The following is a 25539-nucleotide window of genomic DNA, read 5'->3' on the forward strand; positions in this document are numbered from 1 at the left end:
ATATTTGGAATATTGCATCCAGTTTTGGTCACCATGATAAAAAAAAGATGTTGAAATTTTAGAAAGAAGGCAGAGAACAGCAATAAAGATGACTGGGGAATGGAGACTATGAATATGAAGAACAATTGCAAGAATTGGATATGTTTAATGAAAAGAAGGACTAGGGGTGATATGATAGCAGCCTTCAATATTTAAACAACTGCCACAAAGAAGAGAGAGCCAACCTTCAGTAATATCCAAAGCATCTGAAGACAGAACAAAAAGCAATGGATGGAAACTAATCAAGGAGAGAAGCAAACTAGAAATAAGGGCAAATTTCCTGACATAATAATTAATCAGTGGGAAAAGTTTGCTCTCAGAAGTTGTGGATCTCCATCACAGGAGGATTTTAAGAAGAGATGGACCACCATTTCTTGGGTGTAATCCATCACCATTGGGATGGATTACACCCCAAGGTTCTGAAGGAATTGGCAGACGTGATCTCAGAACCACTGAACTATATCTCAAAGATCCTGGAGCACAGGGGAGCTGCCAGAGGACTGGAAAAGAGCTGATGTAGTTCCCATCTTCAAAAAAGGAAAAAAAACAGATCCAGGAAACTACAGACCTATCAGCCTGATCTCAATACTGGGGAAGATTCTGGAAAAGATAATCAAGCAACGAATCACCGAACACCTAAAAGCAAACAAAGTAATAACCAAAGATCACGTGAAGTGTTAGTGCCACTCTATAATGCCTTGGTAAGGCCACACTTGGAATATTGCATCCAGTTTTGGTTTCCACGATGTAAAAAAGATGTTGAGACTCTAGAAAGAGTGCAGAGAAGAGCAACAAAGATGATTAGGGGCCTGGAGGCTAAAACATATGAAGAACGGTTGCAGGAACTGGGTATGTCTAGTTTAATAAAAAGAAGGACTAGGGGAGACATGATAGCAGTGTTCTAATATCTCAGGGGTTGCCACAAAGAAGAGGGAGTCAGGCTGTTCTCCAAAGCATCTGAGGGTAGAACAAGAAGAAATGGGTGGAAACTGATCAAAGAAAGAAGCAACTTAGAACTAAGGAGAAATTTCCTGACAGTTAGAACAATTAATAAGTGGAACGACTTGCCTGCAGAAGTTGTGAATGCTCCAACACTGGAAATTTTTAAGAAAATGTTGGATAACCATCTGACTGAGATGGTGTAGGGTTTCCTGCCTGGGCAGGGAGTTGGACTAGAAGGCCTCCAAGGTCCCTTCCAACTCTGTTGTTATATTATATTAACCATTTGTCTGAAATGGCATAGAGCAGGGCTGTTAAACTTATGGCCCATGGGCCAGATGCATCATGCGCTGGCCAGCCCACACCTGGCTTAGCAAAGGGGAAAAAAGTCCCAATACTTCATATGACAATGCTGTGACACTAGTTTGGCACCCCTGCCATAGATTTCCTGCTTGAACAGGGTAGACTAGAAGACCTCCAAGGTCCCTTCCAACTCTGTTATTCTTTTAAAATGATGCAAAAGAAATAAACTGTTTCTTTGATACTTTAGCCTTGCAATTTTTTTTGTCTGACAAATTCAAAGTCAGTTCTGTTTCCATCAAATTTTGTTCTTGTTTTTTTAAAAAAACAAAAAAGCAGGCACTTACTTTGACATATAATCCACTAGTTGATTATAATATGGCTTATCTTCATGATCTTGATAAAACTGTGCTGCTATCTCGGGACTTATGTGTGCTTCTCTCAATTCTGAGATTAGAAATCCAGCATCTTTTACTTCATTTATAATTTTATCTAGAAGAAGAGGGGGACATCAACATTCCACTATTTCAATCTTAAAAGTATAGTATAGTATTGTATAGTATAATATTGAATTATGAAATATATTCAAATGTATGAAAACTGACAAAAAGAAACTTTATTTTCTTGCTAACTACAGAATTTCTGTTTACCTGAAAGTGTTATTTCCAAATGATAGTTGTGAATTGAGAACTTTTACATTTATGAATAAGAAAAAGAAATCTGTTAAAAATAATTGGCAGAAGATGAAAATTACTATAAACCTGACTGCTGAAAATATGGTTTGAGGGTTTGTGTGAGGAAAAAAAAATTAAGATGGCAACCAGAATGGTGCAATTGAAGCCCTGAACCTTTACTATGAAGCTACCATCTTGAGCTTTTAAGAACTCCCCTGCAGATGCCTCTGCTTGGAGATTTTTGCATGGGACTGGTTTGCTTGCCTAATTAAGGTTAACTCTGTATAGTTAGTTGATTTCTTAAAACTGTAAGTAAGCCTGAAATTACAGCTGTAAGTTGTCCCAGTCAAAAAGTTACCATGTGACCCTACACAATTTTATGACATTTTTTGCTGTGATTGCTCAGTGAATGCCACGGTCACATAGTGACTGCCACTGTTGTTCAGTGAAAACTGCAGTTGTTAAGCAAACACATTGTACTCAATGGGCATTTTGTTTACTATGGGACACTGTAAATAGATGTAAGTGTGGATTGGTTGCCAAATGCCCAAAATGCAATCACATGAACACAGGGATACGGGCAATTGCTGGAATTACAAACTAAGTTGGAAATAACTTTGGGGGAGCCCATCACAACTTGAAATGGTCAGTAAGTAACATGTCATAAATCGAGAATTACTTGTAATGCATAAGCAAGGCTTCAATATCTTTTTTTTTTTACTCTGTCCAATTGCCTCTTCCCTTTGCCTTTTAAACATCCACTTTTCTCCCATTTTATTTTTCCTTCTGTTCCCAGGATACCTCTTACCTCTTCCCCTTATTTTGTCTGTTCTCTTCATTTTCTTACTGTTGCAAATAAGTGAAGGGAGGAGAATATGTTTATGTGTATTACTGTGCAAGGAGGAGATTTGTTGGTATATGCAGATGGAGATGAACTAATTTTATAATGGTTTAACTTATTTTACAGGCAATTAATATGTGTATAAAGAAAAATATGAACACCTCATAATATTACCTTTCTCTTCAAAAGCAGAGGGTTTAATGAGAGCCATAGTGTTTTCTACAGGAAAGAAGAATTGTAATTCCTTTGTAGCTTTGTTCGTGTTTGCGCTGCCATGCAACTGATTGATTGGAGAATCATGGATTGCAAACTCAGCACGTAAACTGGAACAATGAAGTCAGAAAATTAGAAAAATGGCACAGAAACTTCATGCTTACAAGTTATAACCTCACTTCAAATATATTAAACTGTGAGGTTATACAGCCATAAAAATTCCTGAAATTAAATGTGGAAGCATGCAATTGTTTTTAGTTTTCTCTCCCTCCCTCCCTCTCTCTCTGTCTCTCCTAGAAGATCTTTGTTCCATTTCTAATTGAATGTATATATTTAGATACACACACATGTACTGTATGTATGTGTATACACACACACAGACACACACACACACACACACAGACACACACACGAGTTACAAGTACATATACATAGTTCTTTGGGATGAATGATGAATTTCAGAGTGAGATGAACTTAAAATTCGTAATTTTCCTCCAAGCTTTCCTTCTTTGCCAGCTTCTGACATAGATAACATTAAAAAATGCATCTGTAATGGAAGTGGTCAAAGCATGAGTCAGTCACTGATATCAGCAATTTGATCAATGCATCAGTCAGAGTGCCAATTAAATCAGTTAAAGTACTGTCCAAGAGCTATTTCAATCTTTTGTTTTCCAACACATTCTCATGGTATTTCTTTTGAGAAAGACAATTTTTTTAAAAAAGACAAAATAACGGTATCTATAAACATTCAGTAAGAAAATTCAGATAAACATTCTGTCCTCAGGCTTTTTTTTATTTTAAAATAAGAAAGCAATGGCAGGGCAAATTCTGAAAATAAATCATGATTAGCTGAATAAATAACTTTTCTCATGAAACAAGTTTTAAGGGATTGGAACAGCGAAGGGGCGTTGAGTGGAGCACCTTCTCGTTGAGTGGAGACACCAGCCAGGTGCTGCTAGGAACCCAGCTTTTGGCGAAGATGAAGAAGCAAACTCGACGTGTCGGAAAAAACAACCACAACAGATTTATTAAACAGTAAAACCAGACCAAAACAGGGTGGGACTGGCTGCTGTCTTCACTCAATGAGAAGGTGCGTGTCAGTTAAGTCCCAATGCCCCTTCTCCATATTGGTGGAGACAGCAGCCAGGTATGGGATGTACCAAAGTTTAGTATCCCTAAGAGTGGGCGGGACTGGGCTGGTCAGCATTTGCTTCTGATGCGATCATCTGTTGCAACACCCTACTTCCAAAAGCTGCATCAGCTGAGGTGAATTTGTCAATCTTGTAGTATTTAATGAAAGGAGAAGGTGAAGTCCAGGTTGTGGCTTTGCAAACCTCCAACAACGGAGCTTGAGTAGCCTACGCCGCTGAAGTAGCTGCACTGTGAGTGGAGTGTGCTGTCAGATGAATCGGTCATGGAAAGGATCAGCCATGGAAGGGAAGCTCCTAAGCCTTGGCGATCATAAGCCTTGGCGATTGTAAGTCCAATCCACCTGCCAATGGTTGATGATGTAACTCTGCGACCCAGGGACACTGGAGTAAAGGAGATAAATAAGGACTCTGTCCGTCGTAAATCAGCTGTCCTTTCAATATAAATCTGTAACACTCTATGCACATTCAACGTATGCCAACGATGGTCCAAATCACGAACTGGGTGAGGAAAAAAATCTGGGAGAATAAGCTCTTGCATACGATGAAAGGCAGAATTAACTTTAGGAATAAAGAAAGGATCTAGGCGAAGAATCACTCAATCTGGGTGAAAAACGCAGAGGTCACTGCAAACTGAGAGAGCAGCCAACTCAGAAATCCTCCTGGCCAAAGTCACAGCTATTAAAAATGCAACCTTGCAAGTCAAAAGGCGAAGGCTGGTGGCCCTCATTGGTTCATATGGATCAACAGTCAGGGAATCCATCACAATAGATAAATCCCAAGTGGGATACCTATGTATAACAGGAGGGCATAAATTTACAGCACCCTTAAGAAATCTCTTGATAGTAGAGTGGTGAACTAAGGAAGGCAAAGACCCCAAGGACAAAACAGTAGACAGAGCTGCCACCTGTTTTCGCAAGGTATTAGGTGGTAACTCTTTGTCCAAACCTTCCTGCAAAAAGTCCACAATGTGGCCTATTGAAACTTGAAGAGGATAAACTCCAACTTTATCACACCAGGAACAAAAAACTCGCCAAGTGGCAGAATAAATGCGTTCTGTAGAGGACCTTCAAGACGCTTGTATAGTCCTGATGGCCCAATTAGAAATACTGTCTCTCCGCAGGGCGCACCACTCAAGCGCCAGGCGGTCAACTGGAATCACTGAGGATCTGGATGAAGAACCACCCCTTGGCTGAGCGAACTGCTGGTGAGAGGAATCCGCCATGGAGGAGCCACTGGCAACAATCTGAGGTCTGCGAACCAAGACCTCCGGGGCCAATGGGATGTGAGAAGAATGACCTCCGCCTGTTCCTCCAGTATGCACCTCACCACTTTGGGAACTAGAGGGAGAGGAGGAAAAGTGTAAAGAAGACCTCGCAGCCACTTGCTGCAGAGAACGTCGACACCTTCTGCACAAGAATGCAGGAACAGGGAGAAGAAAGGAGGAAGATATGTGTTCTGAGCGGTAGCAAACATATCCACCGCTGGAGTGCCAAACCAATGTGAAATGTCCAGGAACAAATCCGGATGTAGACGCCACTCTGCGTGGTCGATCAACTGAAGGCTGAGCCAATCTGCCTGTACATTGGTGACTGCGGAAATATGCTCCACCGTCACAGAAAGAAGTTGTCGTTCCATCCACAGGCACAGCTTCTTCGCCTCTGTCATTAAGAATCTGGATCTGATGCCTCCCTGATGATTGACATGCACCTTGGCTGTAACATTGTCCGTGAGCACCAAGACATGAGCGCCTGCTAGATGGACCTGAAAGTGATGAAGGGCCAGAAATATAGCTCTCAACTCCAGCCAGTTGATATGAAACTGCCTCTCCCTGGAGGTCCACCTGCCTTGCGCTACCAGCAATTGAAAATGAGCTCCCCAGCCGAGAAGACTGGCATCTGTAGTAACCACCAGGTGCTGAGGTTCATGAAACAGGGAGCCCTTGGTGACTGCAGGGGAACGCCACCAGGAAAGGGCTGAGGATCTTCTTTGGTACCTGAACTTTGGTGGAAGAGTTGCCGCTGCTCGCCTTCTGAAAAGGCAAAAGGAACCATTGTAGGTCTCTAGCATGTAATCTAGCCCAAGGAACAATGGCTATGGAAGAGATCATCTTGCCCAGAAGCTGAGGTAACACCAATAAGGACACTCTATGCTCCACCTGAATCCTGTGAGACAGTGCCTTTAGGCTATTCTGTCTCTCCTGGGATAAATACTCTCTACCCTCAATAGAGTCAATCACTGATCCCAAATGAAGCAGACGGGTCGAAGGAATCAGATGACTCTTCTCCATGTTAACAGAGAAACCATGAGCAGTGAGAACCTGATCTGTGACTTGGAGATCTGCCTTGGCCTGAAAAATAGAAGATGACAAAATCAAAATGTCATCCAGATAACAGTGTAGGTGGACCGGTATGTCTCTGATACGTGTCGCCAAGGCAGCTAGGATCTTAATAAAGGTCCTAGGGGCTGATGACAGGCCTATATATATATAGCCCTATATTGATAATGCTTACCCCCATAACAAAATTTAAGAAACTTATGATAATCGGGAAGAATAGGGATATGTAAATAAGCCTCAGTGAGGTCAATAGAAACAAGGAAGTCACCCTTTCGGACGCCATCAAGGATAGATCGCAGCGAGTGCATCTTGAACTTGCGATATATCAGAAAACGGTTCAATCTTTTGAGATCTAGAATAGGTCTCCATCCTCCCAATGATTTGGGGACTACAAACAAATGGGAGTAAAATCCCTGTCCCAACTAATTTCCCGGAACCCGTTGAATGGCCTTAATTTTCAGGAGGTGATTAATCACCAACTCCATGAGGTTCCGCCTGTCCTTATCCTTGAACAAGGGGCATTGTGTGAAAAAGGTCGGAGGAATGGTGACGAATTCCAGAGCTAAACCATATCAAATTGTCTTTCTGACCCAAGAATCTGAGGTAATAATGTCCCATTGGTCCGCAAAAAGGGACAATCTACCACCAATAGGAATGTCAACACTGCATTTAGCGTGGCATCAAAAGGAACGACCTCCTCCCCCTCAAAAGGGATGCTTTGCTGCAAAGGCTCTACCCCGAGAACTCCTATCCTGGGACCCCCTCTGCCTTTGGCTGAATGAGCCCCGAAACCTATTAGAGCCTGCCCCGCAGTCATAACCTCGAAAGGAAGACTGACGGGAAATCAGATTAAACCGGGCTTCCCCTTTCTGATGAACGGTAGGTAAAACCTTCCTCTTGTCCTTGGTCTCAACGAGGAGAGGGTCTAATGCAGCACCAAATAAGGATCCTCCAGCAAAGGGTGCAGAGGTCAAACCCCACTTATAGTGAGTATCCGCTTGCCAATGACGCAACCAGAGTAAACAACGAGCTGGTAAAGCTGAAGCTATAGACCTGGAGGCAGAGCGCATAGAATGTAAGGTGGCATCAGCTGAAAACGGAACTGCAGCAATAATTTTGTTCAGATCTTGATGAATTCTGGTATCATCAGCAGGAGGTTTTGCTTGCAATTGGTGAAGCCACAGCAGAGTGGCCCTGTTGAAGAAGAAGGCTGAAGATGCAGAACGAATAGCCCAAGCAGATTCTTGATGCACCCTCTGAAGAGACAGCTTGCCCGCCTATCCTCTGGGCGTAAGCATTCCTCTGGTTGGCCAGGAATCGAAGAAGAAGACACTAAGGCAGCAACAGATGCATCTACCGAAGGGGTCTGCAGAATGGAAGACAAATCAGCACCAATGTTGAAAAGACGTTTGCCAGCTGAAGAAGGGAAAATGGAAGATCCAGGAGAAAACCATTGACATCTGACAACATCCACAAAGAGACGAGGAACAGGAACCACCTCTAAAGATCATTCAGGTTCTGAGAAAAGGAGATCGGAAGGACCCTTGGAAGATGGGGCCTCAACTAGTCGGCTGGAGGGCCAAGTTGTGCCACGTTGATGGCCTTGAAAAGTAATGACTTAAAGAGATTAAGAGGAAAAAGTCCTGTAAATGCAGGTTGTTCCGGGGATAAGCCCTCATCCTCAGATAGATCTGGATCTCCACGTGCAAAGACTTCCATAAAAGAAGGATGACTCACCATAGAGTGAGATGGTGAAGCCTGCCTGCCTGGGATTGAAACTCTTCAACCTCAGGATCGTCCTCAACAACATACATAGCAGATTGAATAAAAGAAGCCCTACCCGACAGATGAAAGCCGGATAATAAAGTCTGTTGAATAGTTTGGGCTATAATAGTCTGAATATTATCAGGTAAGGGTACTTGATGACCTGTCACCTGGCTAACCCCAGGAGTCTCAGTGGCCGGAGCAGACTGAGGATCAGGTCCAGAAGTGACAGTCATGACCTCGCTCTCAGATTGAATGGCTGGAGAAGGGGATTTCCCCCACCCCACAATGCAGCTGTAGGGATAACAACAGGACAGCTCTGCAAGGAAATCTGTCCAGGTGACTCTATCACTGCACTTTCCTGAGCAGGCACCCCAGCCGGGTTAACAGAAGCTGGAGCAGCCATTGCAGAAGCAGGCAAGGAAGAAACAGTCTTGCTGCAAATCTTCTTTATTGGTTGGCCCCACCTCTGTTTATCTCGTGGAGAAGCCTTAGAGGCAGGCTTAGAATGGCTAGAAGCCGAGATTGATTTGGGGTTATGGCAGGAAGAACGACCACTTCTATCTGAAGGAGCCCTGGAAGGTCTGCTAAAAGATGGACCTGGTTCCTCTCCATTTGGAGATTCTGATCTCCAAGGCTTATTAGATTTAGCCACAGCCTTTGGCATATTAGAAATAAAGCAAGGGAAACAACTCTCAGCTTCTGATAAAAGCAAGGGTTAATGTGTAGAAATAGCCCTTAATGAGAGACCAAGCTCTAGAATGAGGCAGAATGGCCAGAGAATATTAAAGCTGCACCCAAAATGGCGCCCGTCAGCTGCAAGGCAGGAACGCAGGGCTCTGAAAATCGCTAGATGTGATAAGTCAAATCACTAACAGCAATGGCAATTCTGAGCAGGAGACAGCCGCTGTTAATGCCTCCGAGCACAAGGCTTCACAAAACCCCAAACTGCTGCTTCAAATTGGCTAAGGCAGCTATACCAACACACACCTCATGTGAAGCTCTCCAAAGTAGACCAAATGGCGGCCACCACATGATGGAGGGGGGAGCCAAAGATCTGACAAGTCTCCTGATGCTGTTTGAAACAAGCGTGGCAAACAAGCTCTAGATACTGCAAACCAGCCAGAATCTGATCGCAAATGGGAGACAGAGGGTTAGGCACGAAGCAGGCTGCCTGAATGGGAGCGGAGAGCTCCATAGCGATTGTAAACAGCCAGGTGATGAGATTAAGGAACAATTAAGCCACCACCAGGCAAACCCTTGGCAGACACTTAAAACATTGCCCCAAATGGAATGGGAAGTGTAAAACTTCACTATCCAAGTCTCCGCAGCCTTCAGGAGCATTCACACTCCTCTAAAAATATCCCAGAATGCCTGCAGTTCAACAGGATTGAAGCACGGTTATAACATTAATTCTGCAGACAGTGGAGATACTTCAGCCCCAACCAGAATAAAAACTCCAGGCAGAAAAAAAGGGGCTAATAATCCAGTAATGATTAGAAGATCAGTGCAATCCAAGAGTAGGAGAAAACTCACGACACGTCTGTCCAAGCTGAAGGACTGTGACAAAAGCTGGGTTCCTAGCAGCAGGAGGCGGGGTTTATCAACTTTAGCAGTCTCGGTCCTCCAATCTGAACAGACGAGTACAACCCATACCTGGCTGCTGTCTCCACCAATACAGAGAACACAAGGTTCACCTAAAGTTAAAATTCATATAAAGATTCCTATCAACAGCAGGAAATTGAAATAACTCGGTTATTATTAACAAAATGTCTTGTGGTAGAGGGACATTTTTACACCTTATTTGTCCATAGAAATTACCTTAAGCAAAATTCAACATCAGTTCAGAAAATTTCATTCAATAATAATAGTTGACATTTTAAAGGGCAATCTAAGAAATGCGGAACAGTGTAATTCCTCAAGGGTTTTTCCATATGGCAATACAGATGTAGTGGTGAATACTTCTTAAGCATAACCAGTTTCTCTTATTTAAATGGTGATATAGTATTGTTAGGGAGGAAAAAATGATTAAGGGGCTCTGCAAAATGTTTCTTATGGTCTGACCCTTGTTTGTTGGCAATATTTTGATGATGAGGTTCTCTGAAAGATGAAGAGAGGCAACCTTGGAGTGACTTTTTATTCAATAATTTAGGAACCAATCCAAAGGTTATCAATAAATGAGTTTCTGAAGTGATTTTATTCAGAAGTTAAACTTTTCATTGAATAATAAAAAGTCATATTTATTAAATACAAATTTAATCAATAAATAACAATGTGAGAAAAGAATGTAATCATTTTCAGTCACTAAGTTCAGTGTCAGTGATATATAAAATACATACACTTGCTTATTTCACCTTTCTGTAAATGCATGAGTGCAAGTTCCTGCTTGCACAATATTAATGTAATGTCCTTTTTAAAAGATGGACCTTTTAAGTTAACACATGATTTCCTACAGAGAAATGACTACAGAGAAGTGTCTTTTGCAAAGGTATTTCTGTATTGTGTATTATAGTTTGCTATAACATGCTGAAGTAGTATAAGTTACTATCCAGATGATGGCACTATTGTCATAAACATCACAAGAGAGCACAACTTCAATAGAAGAATAAAATACAGTTTTCAGAATGCCATTATTACAATAAAAAATATTACCTTTGTGGGTATTGTTCCTTTGCTTCTTGGATTTTCTTTGGGCCAAGTAAATCCCTCCATTTTTGGATTGCATTCTCTCGTACCAAAGCAAGAGCAAGAGTTGGCCCACTGGTCAAGACAAATATAGCTTTATTTGTTTGTTTGTTTGTTCTTCTGAATGAATATAAATTCAGTAACAAACATTCTGGAATGTAACCAACAAATATTCTGGATAAAAAAGCCAAAACCAAGATTTCTTCATAGAATTAAAAGTGTTTACAATTACAAGGGAAACCATACAAATCTGTTTAAGGCAAAAAAAAAAACAAAGTGGTAAATATTGACCTGAAGAGTTGACGAGATTATCCTTTATTAGAGTTGTTGTTGCTAAAGTGATACTGTTAAAATTGCTTTCACATAAAACATCTTTTGGGAATCAATGAACAATCTCAAATTTCATGAAGTGAGCTGCAAAGTTGGAGACCCTTGCTTTAAGATAACAACATTAATATAAGTCCTCATCAGAACTGATTATATTTACACTGCTTCTCAACAAATTACAAATCCATACCATTTCTGTTATTTTAAACTTCCTTAATGACTTCCTTAATGACAGCAGTCTATAATGATAGTTAAAACCATTACTACTGCTAACAACAAGACTTTCTTCACATAATTTTTGCCTTAAGAATATTTTTCCTTTTGAGACTGACAATCATTGTACTTATCCTGACCAAGGATTCAAATTCTTAATATAGGTCTCCTGCGTGAGCAGTGGTCGGACTAGGTGACCTCCAAGGTCCCTTCCAACTCTGTTACTGTTACAAGAGTTTTATAATGTCTATAGTGCCTGTTTTATCACTGTAAATTGCTAAATTAAATTGATAGACTGCACACTGTGACTGCACAATGAAATCAAACATTGGGCAATAACAGGTGTATCCCTCAGGGACTGAGACAAAAGCAGTCAAGGTGATGGCCTCAATCCAACAACTGAATTTTTACCCTCCTTGAATGATCCTTGATAGTAACAAGATTCACACAGGAGCCCACTGGTGCTAGAAGTTGAACTTTGAGAAATTCTTGCAGATTTGTGATGCTCATCATGGATTTATAGCTTCTGTATATAACATATATGGTACTAGGATTTCCTATTCTATAATAAGTTAAGATGGAATGGAGTATTGTAGAAAATGCATTTAACTTAGGTACCTGGTCATTTGATCCAAAATGTATGGAAAATAATCTTCATTTTCATGTTCTCGGTAGAATTCACGAGCTTGTTCTTCTGATAAGGTGATTTCCTTTTGCATGGCTATTTCAAAGCCATTTTCCATAATTCTATTCAGAATAGACTCTGCATAGCAAAAATTATATTGACCGCATTACTTTTATTTATGTATAATTATTTAAATGACTTGTGCTTCTCTAATATGAGGATGATACAGCTTCACTATCCTATCAATTCTGGCCTCAAATCTTATTCTGTGCTCCAAATATCCTCTTTCATGTTCTATACTTTTTTCTGATCTAACAGCTAAGTTATATTCTAATACCTGGAGGAGTAAACCTGTTAACACTGAAAGGAAAGCTATGAAGGAGGAAACAGACCTATCACAATCATAAAATAAATAACAAGGAGGATTGAGACAGGATTATTTAGATTATTACTTAGATTTTTTAACTGTTTAATTTTGCTGAATGGAAAATTAGGATATGAGTGCAGCAACATGAAGCCATCTTCTATAGCAAAATGACTGTCATTCATCGTGCAGTTAGATATTTGCTGCTTGAGAATAGTCATGTATAATGATTATTTGAAATACACAATATATTTCTGTGATAGCTTTCTGATACATGGGCAGCTTCTCATTAATCCCCAGTATTCAGAATAATACTCATACTAGCTAGGGGATTCAGAAAGGTTTCAAGGTTGGAAAAGGCTGTTCCATAATATTTTCCTGTTGAGCTTTCTAAGACTAGCTTTCCTTTAAGCTTTCAATTAATTTGGGTCATAACTCACACATTTTTCATTTACACTCATGCAAGAAAAGAAAAAGAAAAAGAGAGAGAATAAGTCTGCATGTTTCAAACTACACCACATTTTAAGTGTGCATTTCCTTAGATATTTTTGTTTAAAAATGATTTCAGTTGTTTTTATTTTATTTTTTATATGCAAAAAGATGGGTTAAAACTGTAATGTATACATTTAAAAATAGTGTCAGTCTAATAAAGAAATATGCCAGGACTTTGAATCAAAATAGGTTTCTCAAGCTAAAAAAAGTAACTTTTCAGATACATGCAATCATCTGTCTAAAGTATTGTCAGCTCTTAGCCAATCTCATAAAACACCACGACTTCTGCTTTTCTTCCACTTTCTTTTTATCAAGCCCTAGTAAAAATAGCAAAGTGCCATATATTTCAGTTGTGTGCAAAGTGCCTGTAATAATTGCCACCAACCTCTTCTTTCTTTTAAAAGGGAAGGTCTGATTAATGCCAGTGTTCGCTCAACAGATTTTTCATTCCTTTGCTTGGAAAAATCAGAGAAAAAGAAGGCAAGTTGCCTGCTTGTTTCTTCAACACGATCCTGAATATCACAGTGATGTAACAGGTCTTGATTTTGCAACATCTCTTTCAAACTAACAAAAAGGAAAATAATGTAAAAATGTATTTAATATTAACACAGGACTTACTTTATCATCAACATCTTCAAAATTAAATACTGTGATCCTGAAGAAAAATAACAAATATTGCGTGTCAACATATCAAAGGCAAAAAAGAGATGCGAAAGTGGTGTCTGTATTATACTGAATAAGGTAAATGTCAGACGTGCCTCTGTTCAAAACCCAAGAAAGAAAACCCTCAACTCCATGTTTGTAGAGAAGAGGTACTTTTACTAGGTTTGAAATGATAGCAACGAAAGAAAAGCAAGATCTAAGCCAAAAGGCTCGAAAGTTACATATTAAAAGTTTCCCCAAATCCCTCCCCTCAGGGCTCTTTTGGCTCCTTTCTTGACACCCTGTTTCTTATGGGCTCAATGAGCCTCGTCTAACACATTACAGGTACTCAAGCTGATCAATCCATTCCACTAGAAGATGGGGTTTGGGGCTTCTCCTGCAGCAGCTCTGGAATAAGTACGAAGGCCTAACCAGAAACCACTCTGAACGGGGTGAAGCTGACGCTTCTATGAATGGAGTTATTATAAGTGACCTCTGCAAAAGTCAGTAAGTCGGCCCAGTTATCTTGCTGATAATTTACGTAGCAACTGAGGTATTGTTCTAGGACTGAATTATTCACAATGTTCATAAACCCTGTTAGTTTGAGGGTGGTGGGAGGAGCTTAGGCCTTGCGCGGAGCCTAACAACTTCAGGAACTGCCTCCAGAAGTGGGAGATGAACTGCACCTCCCTATCCAAAGTGATGCATTCGGGAACCCCATGTAACCTATACACATGTTGAATAAATAGTTTAGCTAGTATTTTTGCGGAGGGAATCTTGGAGCAGGGTACAAATGCACTTGCTTGGAAAACAAGTCTGTGACCACCCAAATGACTGTATTTCCTCCACTCTCAGGTAGTTCAATGATGAAATCCATGGATATTTCCTTCCATGGAGCACTAGGGCTTGCAACATTCTGGAGAAGTCCAACCAGCCTTCCAGGACGCCTCTTTCGGAAGCACATACAGGACAACTGTGACATAGGCTTCTATGTCCTTTTAAAAAGAGGGCTACCAGAACTGTTGTTTAACTAAGTGTAAAGTTTTCATGAACCCAAAGTCTCCAGTGATTTTCGAATTGTGGACCTGTTGTAATACAGTCCCCCTAAGACTGTCAGAGATGTATAGTTTTGTGCCCACCCATGCTAGGCCATCACAAATGGTGCAATCATTTGAGTAGGACAAGAACCAGTCATCAGTTTTCAGTGTCCCTTTAATTGCTCATTTAAATTAGTTGGAAGGTCAAGGTCCTTCTTCCCCTGGGCTCTGGTGACCACCAGAGGGGCCAACGTGGTGGATCACTTCTGGCAGAGTGCTATTATACTGGGGTAATTCTAGATAAAACATCCACCATAAAGTTATTTTCCCCAGGGAGGTAGCTCAAGGAGAAATTAAAATGGTTGAAGTTTTGCACCCAACAGATTTGCTTGGGTGACAATTTCTGGGGTGTTTTTAAGGCCTCTAGATATTTATGATCCATCCATACCTCAAAAGGTGTATTTTGCCCTTCAAGGAAATACCTCCAGGTTTGCAAGGGCTATCAGACAGCAAATGCTTCCTTCTCCCATATTGCCCATAGCCTTTCAGTTTTAGTTAATTTCTGGGAGGTGTAGGCACAGGATTGTAAAGTTCCAGTAGCATTGGCTTGTAGTAATACCACCCACACAGCTATTACTGGTGTCAGCCTGCACTAGGAAGAGGGCCTCCATGTCAGGATGTTTAAGGATGGGTTCTGTTGCAAACAACCTTTTCAACTTCTCAAAGGCTGCTTGGCACTCCTTGGTCCACTCAGGGGGACAGCTAGGCCTTGGTTTAGCTTCTCCATTTGTCAAAACCCAAGAAAGAAAAGCCCTAACTCCATGTTTGTAGAGAAGAAGTACTTTAACTGAGTTTGAAATGATAGCAATAAAAGAAAAGAAAGATCTAAGCCAAAAAGCTCAAAAGTTACATATTAAAAGTTTCCCCAAATCCCTCCCCTCAGGGACCCAGGCTGAATGACCAATCCCCATTCCATATGGTGTCATGATATGGGGCACATCTTCAGGTATCTTTGTCCATCTGGTATTCCGGGATGGTTGACCTTGACTGGGTATAAATAACTCCATTCAGCTGCGTAGTAGATCATGAGAACATCCCTCCTGTTTTGTTCACACAGGCTGTCTTCACTCCTGCTCACTTCCCCACCCAACTGCCAATCTCTCCCCCCCTCCCCATTACTATGGCAGCTGATAGCAAGCAAGCATCAAAGACGCTACTTCCTCAAGTCCTTTGGCAACAGCACAAAAATGATTTGATATTGCTTTTTTCTGAGATGTTTCTTCAGCTTCCCAATTTAGCCCTTTGGCCTGGCATTCCCAGATAGTTCCCATTCAGATACATAACAATGTAATAACTGATTTATGCTTGTGAGATTAGCCAAGTTTCCTATTTGCTGTAACAAAATATGAGAATAGCAGGCATTTTAAAAAATCTGCCTCTGAAAATTATCTCAACATTCTGATGAATTGACTGTTTTAGAAGTGGTCCAAATGAATTAGTAAAGTGCTATTCTGGTTTTTTAATTACAAAAGTATTCAAATAATTATATCTGCATATACATTACAGTACTGATAAATTTTGGTTAACCTCTTCTTTTCTCCATCCCTCTCTTTCAGATTATCAGAACACATCAGGACATATTGTATTTTCCAGAATATAAGACGCACCAGAATATAAGAACTACTTTAGTTTTTGGGGAGGAAAATAAGAAAAAAGCTGATTGGCAGGTTGATCGGCCTCCCGGAATACCCCCAATCAGCTGTTCCCAGAGATGAATTTTAGCAACAGGTTTATTGGTTGTGAGCTCTGTGTCTTGCTTTTTTCCCAGCCTCTGAAACTTCTGAAACTCAATTTCAGAAAAAACTTTTTTTCTGCATCTGAAAGCCTCCGAAACAGAGCTTCAGAAAAAAGCTTCTGAAACTTCATCTTTTTTTTCTGAAGCTTCCTTCCAGAGCCTTTTTTTCCTGAAGCTCTGTTTGGAGGCTTTTTTTCTGAAGCTTCATTTCTGAGGCTTTTTTCAGCCTCAGAAACCTCCATGTAAGAGGCTGGGCAGGGCTACATTCGGAGTATAAGACACACCCAGATTTTCACCCTCTTTTTTTGCGGGGGAAAGGTGCATCTTATACTCCAAAAAATACTGTACATTCAAAAATCAAATCTTTATGTGAATTCATGGTCTCTTTTTTCCTTCTATTTTAATGAGCTCTTGCAAATTTAGGTGGACACCATTAGTTTCTGAAATATCTTATACTCCAAAAAATACTGTACATTCAAAAATCAAATCTTTATGTGAATTCATGGTCTCTTTTTTCCTTCTATTTTAATGAGCTCTTGCAAATTTAGGTGGACACCATTAGTTTCTGAAATATCTTATACTCCAAAAAATACTGTACATTCAAAAATCAAATCTTTATGTGAATTCATGGTCTCTTTTTTCCTTCTATTTTAATGAGCTCTTGCAAATTTAGGTGGACACCATTATTTTCTGAAATATATTAAAAGCTGAAGCAACTTATGCGGGAAAAGCTGGCTGTGATTTCTATTATTTCATTGATCACTAGGTTTGATTTTGGTTTGATTTGATTGACTTTCCTTGTTCGCTACTACATGTGAATTCTTTTAAAAGTTATGCACTAGGTGGAAATGACAATTATTCCAGATGGAAGGAGGGGACCAACCTTTAATCAGGGATATGACAGTTGGCCTTGTCTGTTATAATGTCTAAATAATAATTTCTGCAAAAATCAATTAAAGCCTCAATACATTAAATCCTTTCTGCCCCACAATGTTCCTGTGATATATTATGAACATAATCTTTAAAGTCTGTATAAATTATAGCCATTTGCCAAGTAATTGAATGAAGCCAGGTAATTTAAGCTACCATAGAGCAGATTGGGGAACAAGATATTCAAAGTTATAAATCCCATTAATTTCAGCAGAAATTGTCTTCAGTGAAAAAATGGTTGGATCTAATAACATAATGGGATTTACATTAAACTAATGTAATACATTTGGTTCAAATGAATCTGTTTCAAGCCTGAATCCAGCCTGATACTAATTGTGAATTATGAACTTGAAAAATAAATATTTTTCTCATATAAACATACATATAAGTTTACATGACATACCCAATTACAGGTGTCACAGAGTGTTTCCTCCATGCTTCAGATAAAAATTCTCCCCTTTCTTTCATTTCTCCTTTTTCTTCTTCTTCTTCTTCCTTTTCCTCCTCCTCCTCCTCCTCTTCCTCTTCCTCTTCTTCTTCCACTGCTTCCAATTCATGTAAAAAAGGCATATTTTGGCCATGCTTTCTTTCAGATATTATCAGAATATAGGAGGGTGCAGACAGCATATATGAAACAAAGTCTTCAAAATCAAGCTGGAGAAAAAATGTTTTGTGTTAAATACCATGAAAGATTCTGACCTCACTCCATTATCCTTTTATTAATGAGATATAAAATATCACTACATTTATTACCAATTGTCTAACAATCTGTTAATGAAAACTATAATAAAATACAATATTTTAGTTAGCCAGGAAATGTTATGCATGGGAATTTGTGTTCTATATGTTTATACTCTTATAAACTAAATTATAAGGTTCCTATATGGGCAAGTCCTAGACATACAATAGAGAATATAAATATAGAACAGAATCAGGAAATGATTACATATAAAGATCTTTTGTATACTGAAAGAGGTAATTTGCAATTAAAATCTCTGCACGTATTAAAAGAGGAAGGGAAAAATTATACTTGGTTTCAATATGAGCAACTACGTGCTAGATGGAAGGAAGATCAGAAAATTGGTATAGAGCAGAACGAGGGAAATTTGGTAAAGCAAATTAGAAATCAGTCTCAGGAGCATATAAAGAGATTGTATAATGTGTTACTTGAAATAGATTCTGAAAGGGACTTGGTAAAGGACTGTATGATAAAGTGGGCACAAAATTTTCAGGAGCCAATATTATTGGAAACTTGGGAAAAATTTGGGTTAGAAATGTTAAATTCACGCAGGCACAGAATCTGAGGGAAAATTTTTATAAAATGTTTTATAGATGGCATCTAGATCCTAAAAAATTATCGTGTATGTATCCAGATATGCAAGCAAAATGTTGGAGATGTAATTGTGATGACGCTACATATTTTCACATTTGGTGGACTTGTAAGGACATAAAGGCCTTTTGGATAAAAATTTGGTGGATTTTACAAAATGTTTTGAAAAAGAAGATAAAGTTCCTGCCGCAATTTTTTTGTTGGGAATTATTACGGATTGTACAGTAATTGAGACTAAATTGATTTTAAATCTAATAACAGCAAGATTACTAATAGGACAATACTGGAAGAAAAAGAAGTACCTACAATAGAAGAATGGATATTGAAGGTTGCCAATTTGGCTGAGATGGCGAAGATATCAGCCTTTTGAAAGACAATACAAGAAAGATACTTAAAGGAATGGAAAAAATGGATTGACTATATTCAACGTAGATATCAGACTAAGAGTTATCAGACTGTTTTTGAATGATTATGATGTATTATTCTTGATTGTTTTTGGGGGAAGTTAGGAATTGATGATTGTAGGGATATAATTAAGTTGGGATGAAATTTTTTTAGCATATGTTTGTTTTATTTTTAACTATACCTTGTGCCCGTTCCGGGAAGTCGGGGGGGGGAGGGGGTTGTGAAAGGAGGGGAGAGGAGAAGGGGAAAGGGGAAAAAAAAATTTGTAAAACTTTTTGAATAAAAAAAAAATGGTATAAAGCATAAGAAAACCACAACGATACAACAGAATTAAGAACAAAGTTAAAATTAAAATATTACAAATTTTAAAAAAGGACATGCAGTAATCTCACATCAGCATCGTCCTCAGAATGACATATCACTCTTCAACCCCTATGGCAATTTGGCAGAGTCAGGTCTTAATACTCTTTTGGAAGCCCATTCTGGGGATAAGATATTTTAGAGGGCAGGAGAAAAGCAGAGAAGGCTCTCTTCCTGGATTCCAACCAGGGCTTCTTGATCCAGAAAAGGACATAACTAGTGTACAACACAAAGTTGAGTGAAGACCTTCCTAGACAATACTGCCACCTGCTCTTCAAGCAGGAGTGGTGAAACTAGGCAGACCCCCAGATTATATACCAGGTACATCTAGAACAATGCAATCTCATCCAGGGCCAAAGATGGTAAATTCTCATATTCAGAGGAGCCGTCTACATACAGTCACTCCATTCAGTTGTAGCCTGTTGTTCCCCACCCAGATCTCTACAGCTTCACATAGATGTTAGAAAGGTGCTGGATCTTTCATTTCCTATCAACACCAATTGGGATCAGTCCCAGAGAAAGGAAGTGAACCAGCACAAGACTGTGTGTCCCACTCTCAACTCCAAAGTTAACCCTAAAGAAAGCCATGACCAATGATATCGAAAACTGCCAAGAAGTCAAAAAGAGCCTGACTGAATGCACTACCTCAATCCTATTCCTGCCTGCTCCCAATCATCAAGAAGTGTGACCGGTGCTATTTCCATCCTGTATCTGGGCCTGACACCTGAGTGGAAGTGGTTAAGATAATTTGTTTCACTCAGGATGTTCTGAAGCTGCAGCATTACCTTCTCAATCATTTTTCTAAAAAGGGAAGCTAGATAAATATAAATATGATACCTACATATATTGTTATGACAAAATAAATAAATAAATAAATAAAAGTTAGCAGGAATAATAGGGTTCAGTGATGGCTTCTTGAAAAAGGGATATAATGTACTTATCATCCCAAGGATCCTGATGACTTCCTTCCATCCAACAGGATCAAATTGTTCCCAGTTAATGGGTAAGATTGTTCTCCAAGCATCCCTAGTAAACCCATACCTCATTTGGTCTCCAACTGAGAATGGATCTCAGCAATTTTGCCAATCAGATGCTTTATAAATTCCTCAGTACAGCCGTAAAGTTGAACCTCAGAATCCCCTTTACCCAAAAGGGATCAGAAAACCAGGGTCATCAGGCAGCACTTTGTGGAATCAGTAAGAATAGTTTGATGTTTTTATTAGTATTTGTCCTCAATTTTAACATACAATTAATGTAAACATTAACTGTAATGTTTAGTAAAATTACTGTAAGATGGATAAGCTATCTCATTGGGTAGAACAGTAGTGCTTATATCCATTGTTTAAACATTGGTTTAACATGTTTAAAAAAACAAAGACCTAATTTCTCATCTCCCAAATCTAGGAAAATAAAAATTCAGGTCATACTCATTTATATTATTGCCTCATCTCCAGACATTCTTAAACTTTTTCCAGATGTTAAATGCAGTCCTTCCCCATCAAAGCTTGTCTAGTACTGCCATGTCCTACTCTTTAGGTAGACCATATGGAAGTGCTTTGTCAAATGAAGGCTTCTCTAACAAAGAAAATACAATTGCCATGTCAAACTAGCATATCCACCTAATAGCTCCTCTGAATAGGAATGATTGACATCGAAAAACTAGAATTGTTTGTTTATTACATTAATTCTCCATCATTTATTAAGAAAGATTTCCCTCTTATTTTTTCCCAACAACTTTGTAAGACAGATTGCATTGCAAAAATCCATTTTTATTCCAATCTACCCTTTCTCTTTGATCATAACTGTTAAAAAGAAGTCATGCCAGAGAGCATATTGTAACTAAATGCCATATTGCAGGCATGCTCTTACTTTCAGCTCTAATTTGATCATTAAAGCAAAATAAGCATGAGCTTAGAGCACCAAGGGAAGCACCAAAGACCCCCACCTTAATCATGCCCTTAATTCTTTCACTGCCACACTTTAGCCATTTTTTTATTGTCCTTATCTGCTGTGTTCAACTTTAATCTACATTATTAAAAAAAACATATTGTCTTTGGCATGGTTTGTGTCCTTTTTAAAGGTTTGGTTTGAAGGTGTTGTCAAATATTAGATTTATTTCTGCCTCAAGCATGGGATTTTCACTTTTGTTGAGGGTGCAACATTATTGGTCTAGGTTTAAGACACCCATTTGCCTTAATCCATACCTGCTTAATTTGTTTTTTAGTTCCTGATTTGGGGTGGAAGTGCCAAGAATACCTGCAGGCACCAACTGTCTCTATTCAAATCACTTTCAATTGACACTATCGCTTTTGGAGATACTGAGTTGGGAAATCTGAAAAGCATCTAGTGAGACTTTTAAACCAAAGAACCAAAACATCTTTATTCTTGCTATTCTAGCTCTATTCTAGCTCTGGCATTGAAGCCATTCCTCCTAGTGAATTATAACATTTTTAACATCACGAGCCATTGTTGAAATAATAGAAATCTTGTCTCATTACTGTTATATCAGAATAATGATTGTTCATGATTCTAGAAGGCGGCAATTTAAGTCTTTGGGAAGGTAGCCTTCAGAGAAATTTGTTCACATAGTGTTAACTTCTGGGTTATTTAAAAGGCATGATACTGTTGAACTTTCACAACTATGGTAACGTGCAGTTTATATCATAACTAATTTTCAGTAATTACAATGAACAATATTTTCCTCTATATTGAGAGCCTTTTATATCTTAACAGTAACTGTGCCCTCACCTCCCCACCTTGAGCTTATTACCTCTTCTGATTTGCTTTCATAAAAATTCCTCACTTGCTCATCAGTTAAAATCTTCTTGTCTTCTGCAAGAATGACAGAGCCTGCTTCAATAATCTTCAGTTGTAGAAAAATGCAAGTATATTTAAAAAGGGGGAAATGGGTTATTTGTTTCAGTTCTCAAAGTTTTTTTTAAATTAACCAATTATTTAATTTAAGAACATGTTAACTAAATTTAAATAAATGTACATCTTACCATAGCCTTAAAAGAGTTTCTTTCTAAAGAAAAGAAATTTATCCCTTAATAAGCCAGGGATACAATTATTATTAGAATTTAAAATGCTGTTGACACTTTTTTGCTTTTCTTCTACTGTACTCTGTATCAAACAGTAAGGTGGCTCAGTGGCTAAGACACTGAGTTTGTCAATCAGAAAGGTTGGCAGTTTGGAGGTTCAAATTCCTAGTATAGGTCTCCTGTGCGAGCAGGGGCTTGGACTAGATGACCACCAAGATCCCTTCCAACTCTGTTATCGTTACCTTGGCAACTCAATCTTTTCCCTATGGTTAGAAAGCCGGAGGCAAACTATTAGCTAATAGGATTATGCCAAGAAGTTATCAATTCCCACTATTAATTATCTATTTATACATTCATTGGATTTTGCACAAACAATCTGTTCCTAAAATGTTTAATAGAGAGATAGGAATACAGGGATATAAATTAATACTTGGTGGGAATAGGCTCAATGTTTGAAGATATTTTAAAAAGGTTAAATTGTTATAATCTTTGCCGTTCTTTAAAGTGGAGAATGGAACAAAAGTTTCCATTGCTAGATTTGGTAATGATTTTATTAGAATGCTTGACAAGATGCTGCATTCTGAGAACTGGCAAAATACAGTTCAAAGCCAAAGTCTATAGAGTTCTGGGAGAGTTTTGAATAGCAATTGGATTATACAGCAAGGGGTAAATTCGATAATCTATCACTTAGAGTGCAGCTATTTTTTGTTTTCTTTTATTTTTCCAGTGCTCTAGGTTCAGAAGAACCTGTTAGTCATATCATGACTAACATGCATATAGAGGAAACTATAAGTTTAAAGCACTATATTAACAGATTAACAGAGTGTTAGAAAGGACCTTGTAGGTCATCTAGTCCAACCCCCCACCCAAGCAGGAGACCCTACACCATTTCTGACAAATGGCAGTCCAATCTCTTCTTGAAAGCCTCCAGTGATGAAGTTCCCACAATTTCCGAAGGCAAGCTGTTCCATTGGTTGATTGTTCTCACTGTCAGAAAATTTCTCCTTATTTCTAGGTTGAATCTCTCCTTGATCAGTTTCTATCCATTATTCCTTGTCTGGCCTTCAGGTGCCTTGCAACCCCAGCTTGACCCCCCCTCCTCTCTGTGGCAACCCCTCAAATATTGGAACACTGCTATCATGTCTCCCCGGTCCTTCTCTTCACTAGACTATCCATGTCCAGTTCCTGCAACTGTTCTTCATATGTTTTAGTCTCCAGTCCCCTAATCATCCTGGTTGCTCTCCTCTGCACTTTTTCTAGAGTCTCAACATCTTTTTTATACTGTGGTAATCAAAACTGGATGCAGTATTCTAGGTGTGGTCTTACTAGGGCTTTATAGAGTGGTATTAGAACCTCACTTGATCTTGATTGTATCCCTCTGTTAATGCAATTTAGGATTGCATTGGCTTTTCTGGCTGCTGCTGCACACTGCTGGCTCATATTTAGCTGGTTATCCATTAAGACTCCAAGATCCCTCTCACAGTTACTGCTGTTAAGCCTGGTTTCACCCTGTCTATATGTGTACTTTTGGTTTTTCTTGCCTAAGTGTAAGACTTTACTTTTCTGTAAATTGTATTTTATTTTGTTAGATAGGGACCAGTGTTCGTCAAGATCCATCTGGATCTTGAGAATATTTTCTAGGGTGTTAGCTATTCCTGCCAGGTTAGTATCATCTGCAAATTTGGTAAATTCCCCTTTAATTCCCTCATATAAATCATTTATAAAGATATTGAAGAGTACTGGGCCAAAGATGGAACCTTGTGGTACCCCACTACTTACTTCCCACCATGTAGACATAGACCCATTAAGGACTACTCGTTGAGTACAGTTTGTCAGCCAGTTACAAATCAAATCGGGTGGCGGATGCTATCTATCCCACTTTTTTCTAGCTTAGAAAGAAGTAGGTTGTGGTCTACTTTGTCAAATGCCTTGCTGAAGTCTAAGTATATTGTGTCCACAGTATTTCACTTGTCTACTAATTTAGTCACTATGTTGAAGAATGAAATAAGATTGGTTTGGCACTGGGTTTTTAACAAACCCATGCTGACTGCTGGTTATTACTTTACTTGTTTCTAGAAGTTGGCAGATCTGTTTTTTATTATATTTTCCAATATCTTCCTGGGTATTGATGTTAGGCTGATTGGCCTATGGTTTCCTGGGTCTGGTTTTTTTTTCTTTTTTAAGATGGGAACCACATCAGCTCTTTTCCCTGGTACTCCAGGATTTTTGAAAGATGTAGTACAGTGGTTCTGAAATGACATCTGCCAGCTCCTTTAGAATTCTGGGATGCAGCCCTTCAGTTCCCAGGGCTTTTTATTTGTCAAGATCAGATCAGCAGGTGTTCTCTTACTATTTTTTTTGCTTATTTTAACTTTTTTTAAAATTTCTAGTCTGTCTTTTACAATTATTTTTTGGTAGGTTGGGCTATAGTTGCTTTTTTCATGAAGACCCATGCAAAGAATGAGTTAAGCAGCTCTGCTTTCTCTCTGTTGTCTATTACTTTCTTGCCATCTTCTCTCTTCAGTGGACTGACTGTTTCTTTGATTTTTTTCTTGTTATTTATGTATTAGCAGAAACTTTTGTTATTATCTTTGACTTTGTTGTAAATCTTTGTTCATTCTGAGCCTTTGTTTTCCTGCCTTTGTCTGTGCATGTTTTGCTATTTGCTGATATTCTGCCTTAGTTATGTGTTCCTGTTCCCATTTTTTGCACTTTTCCTTTTTGTCTTTCAATTTGTCAGAGAGATCTTTGTGCAATCATGGTGGTTTCTTCTTGGATTTCTTGTTTTTCTTTTTCAGTGGTATTGTGTTGGCCTGGGCTTTTCTGATCATATTTTTCAGAGTTTCCCAAGATTCGTGAGTTATTTTCCCCTTTAGGATTTTCATCCAAGGAATCTTTTCCAAGTTCTCTCTGAATTTATTAAAATCAGCTCTTTTAAAATCTAAGACTCTGGTATCATTGATATCTTGATGAAGGTATCTTTTCTTTTATGTACACTGAGAGTATATGCACCAAGACAAATTCCTTGTGTGTCCAA

The 25539-nt window shown here is 38.9% G+C and overlaps 1 protein-coding gene across 1 annotated transcript in view; it reads right to left on the reverse strand.

The window, feature by feature from the left end:
* Window positions 1-25539, reverse strand: part of NME8 (NME/NM23 family member 8) — a 104612-nt gene that overhangs the window by 18561 nt on the left and 60512 nt on the right. The window contains exons 9-15 of the mRNA XM_058179689.1: window positions 22232-22324; window positions 17770-18020; window positions 13348-13526; window positions 12100-12244; window positions 10909-11016; window positions 2968-3116; window positions 1626-1770 (exon numbers count right to left, since the gene is read on the reverse strand). Of these exons, the coding sequence (XP_058035672.1) occupies window positions 1626-1770; window positions 2968-3116; window positions 10909-11016; window positions 12100-12244; window positions 13348-13526; window positions 17770-18020; window positions 22232-22324 (1070 nt within the window). The remainder of the gene's footprint in view (window positions 1-1625; window positions 1771-2967; window positions 3117-10908; window positions 11017-12099; window positions 12245-13347; window positions 13527-17769; window positions 18021-22231; window positions 22325-25539) is intronic.

Source organism: Ahaetulla prasina, chromosome 4 (assembly GCF_028640845.1).
Source record: "Ahaetulla prasina isolate Xishuangbanna chromosome 4, ASM2864084v1, whole genome shotgun sequence".
NCBI classification, from domain to species: domain Eukaryota; kingdom Metazoa; phylum Chordata; class Lepidosauria; order Squamata; family Colubridae; genus Ahaetulla; species Ahaetulla prasina.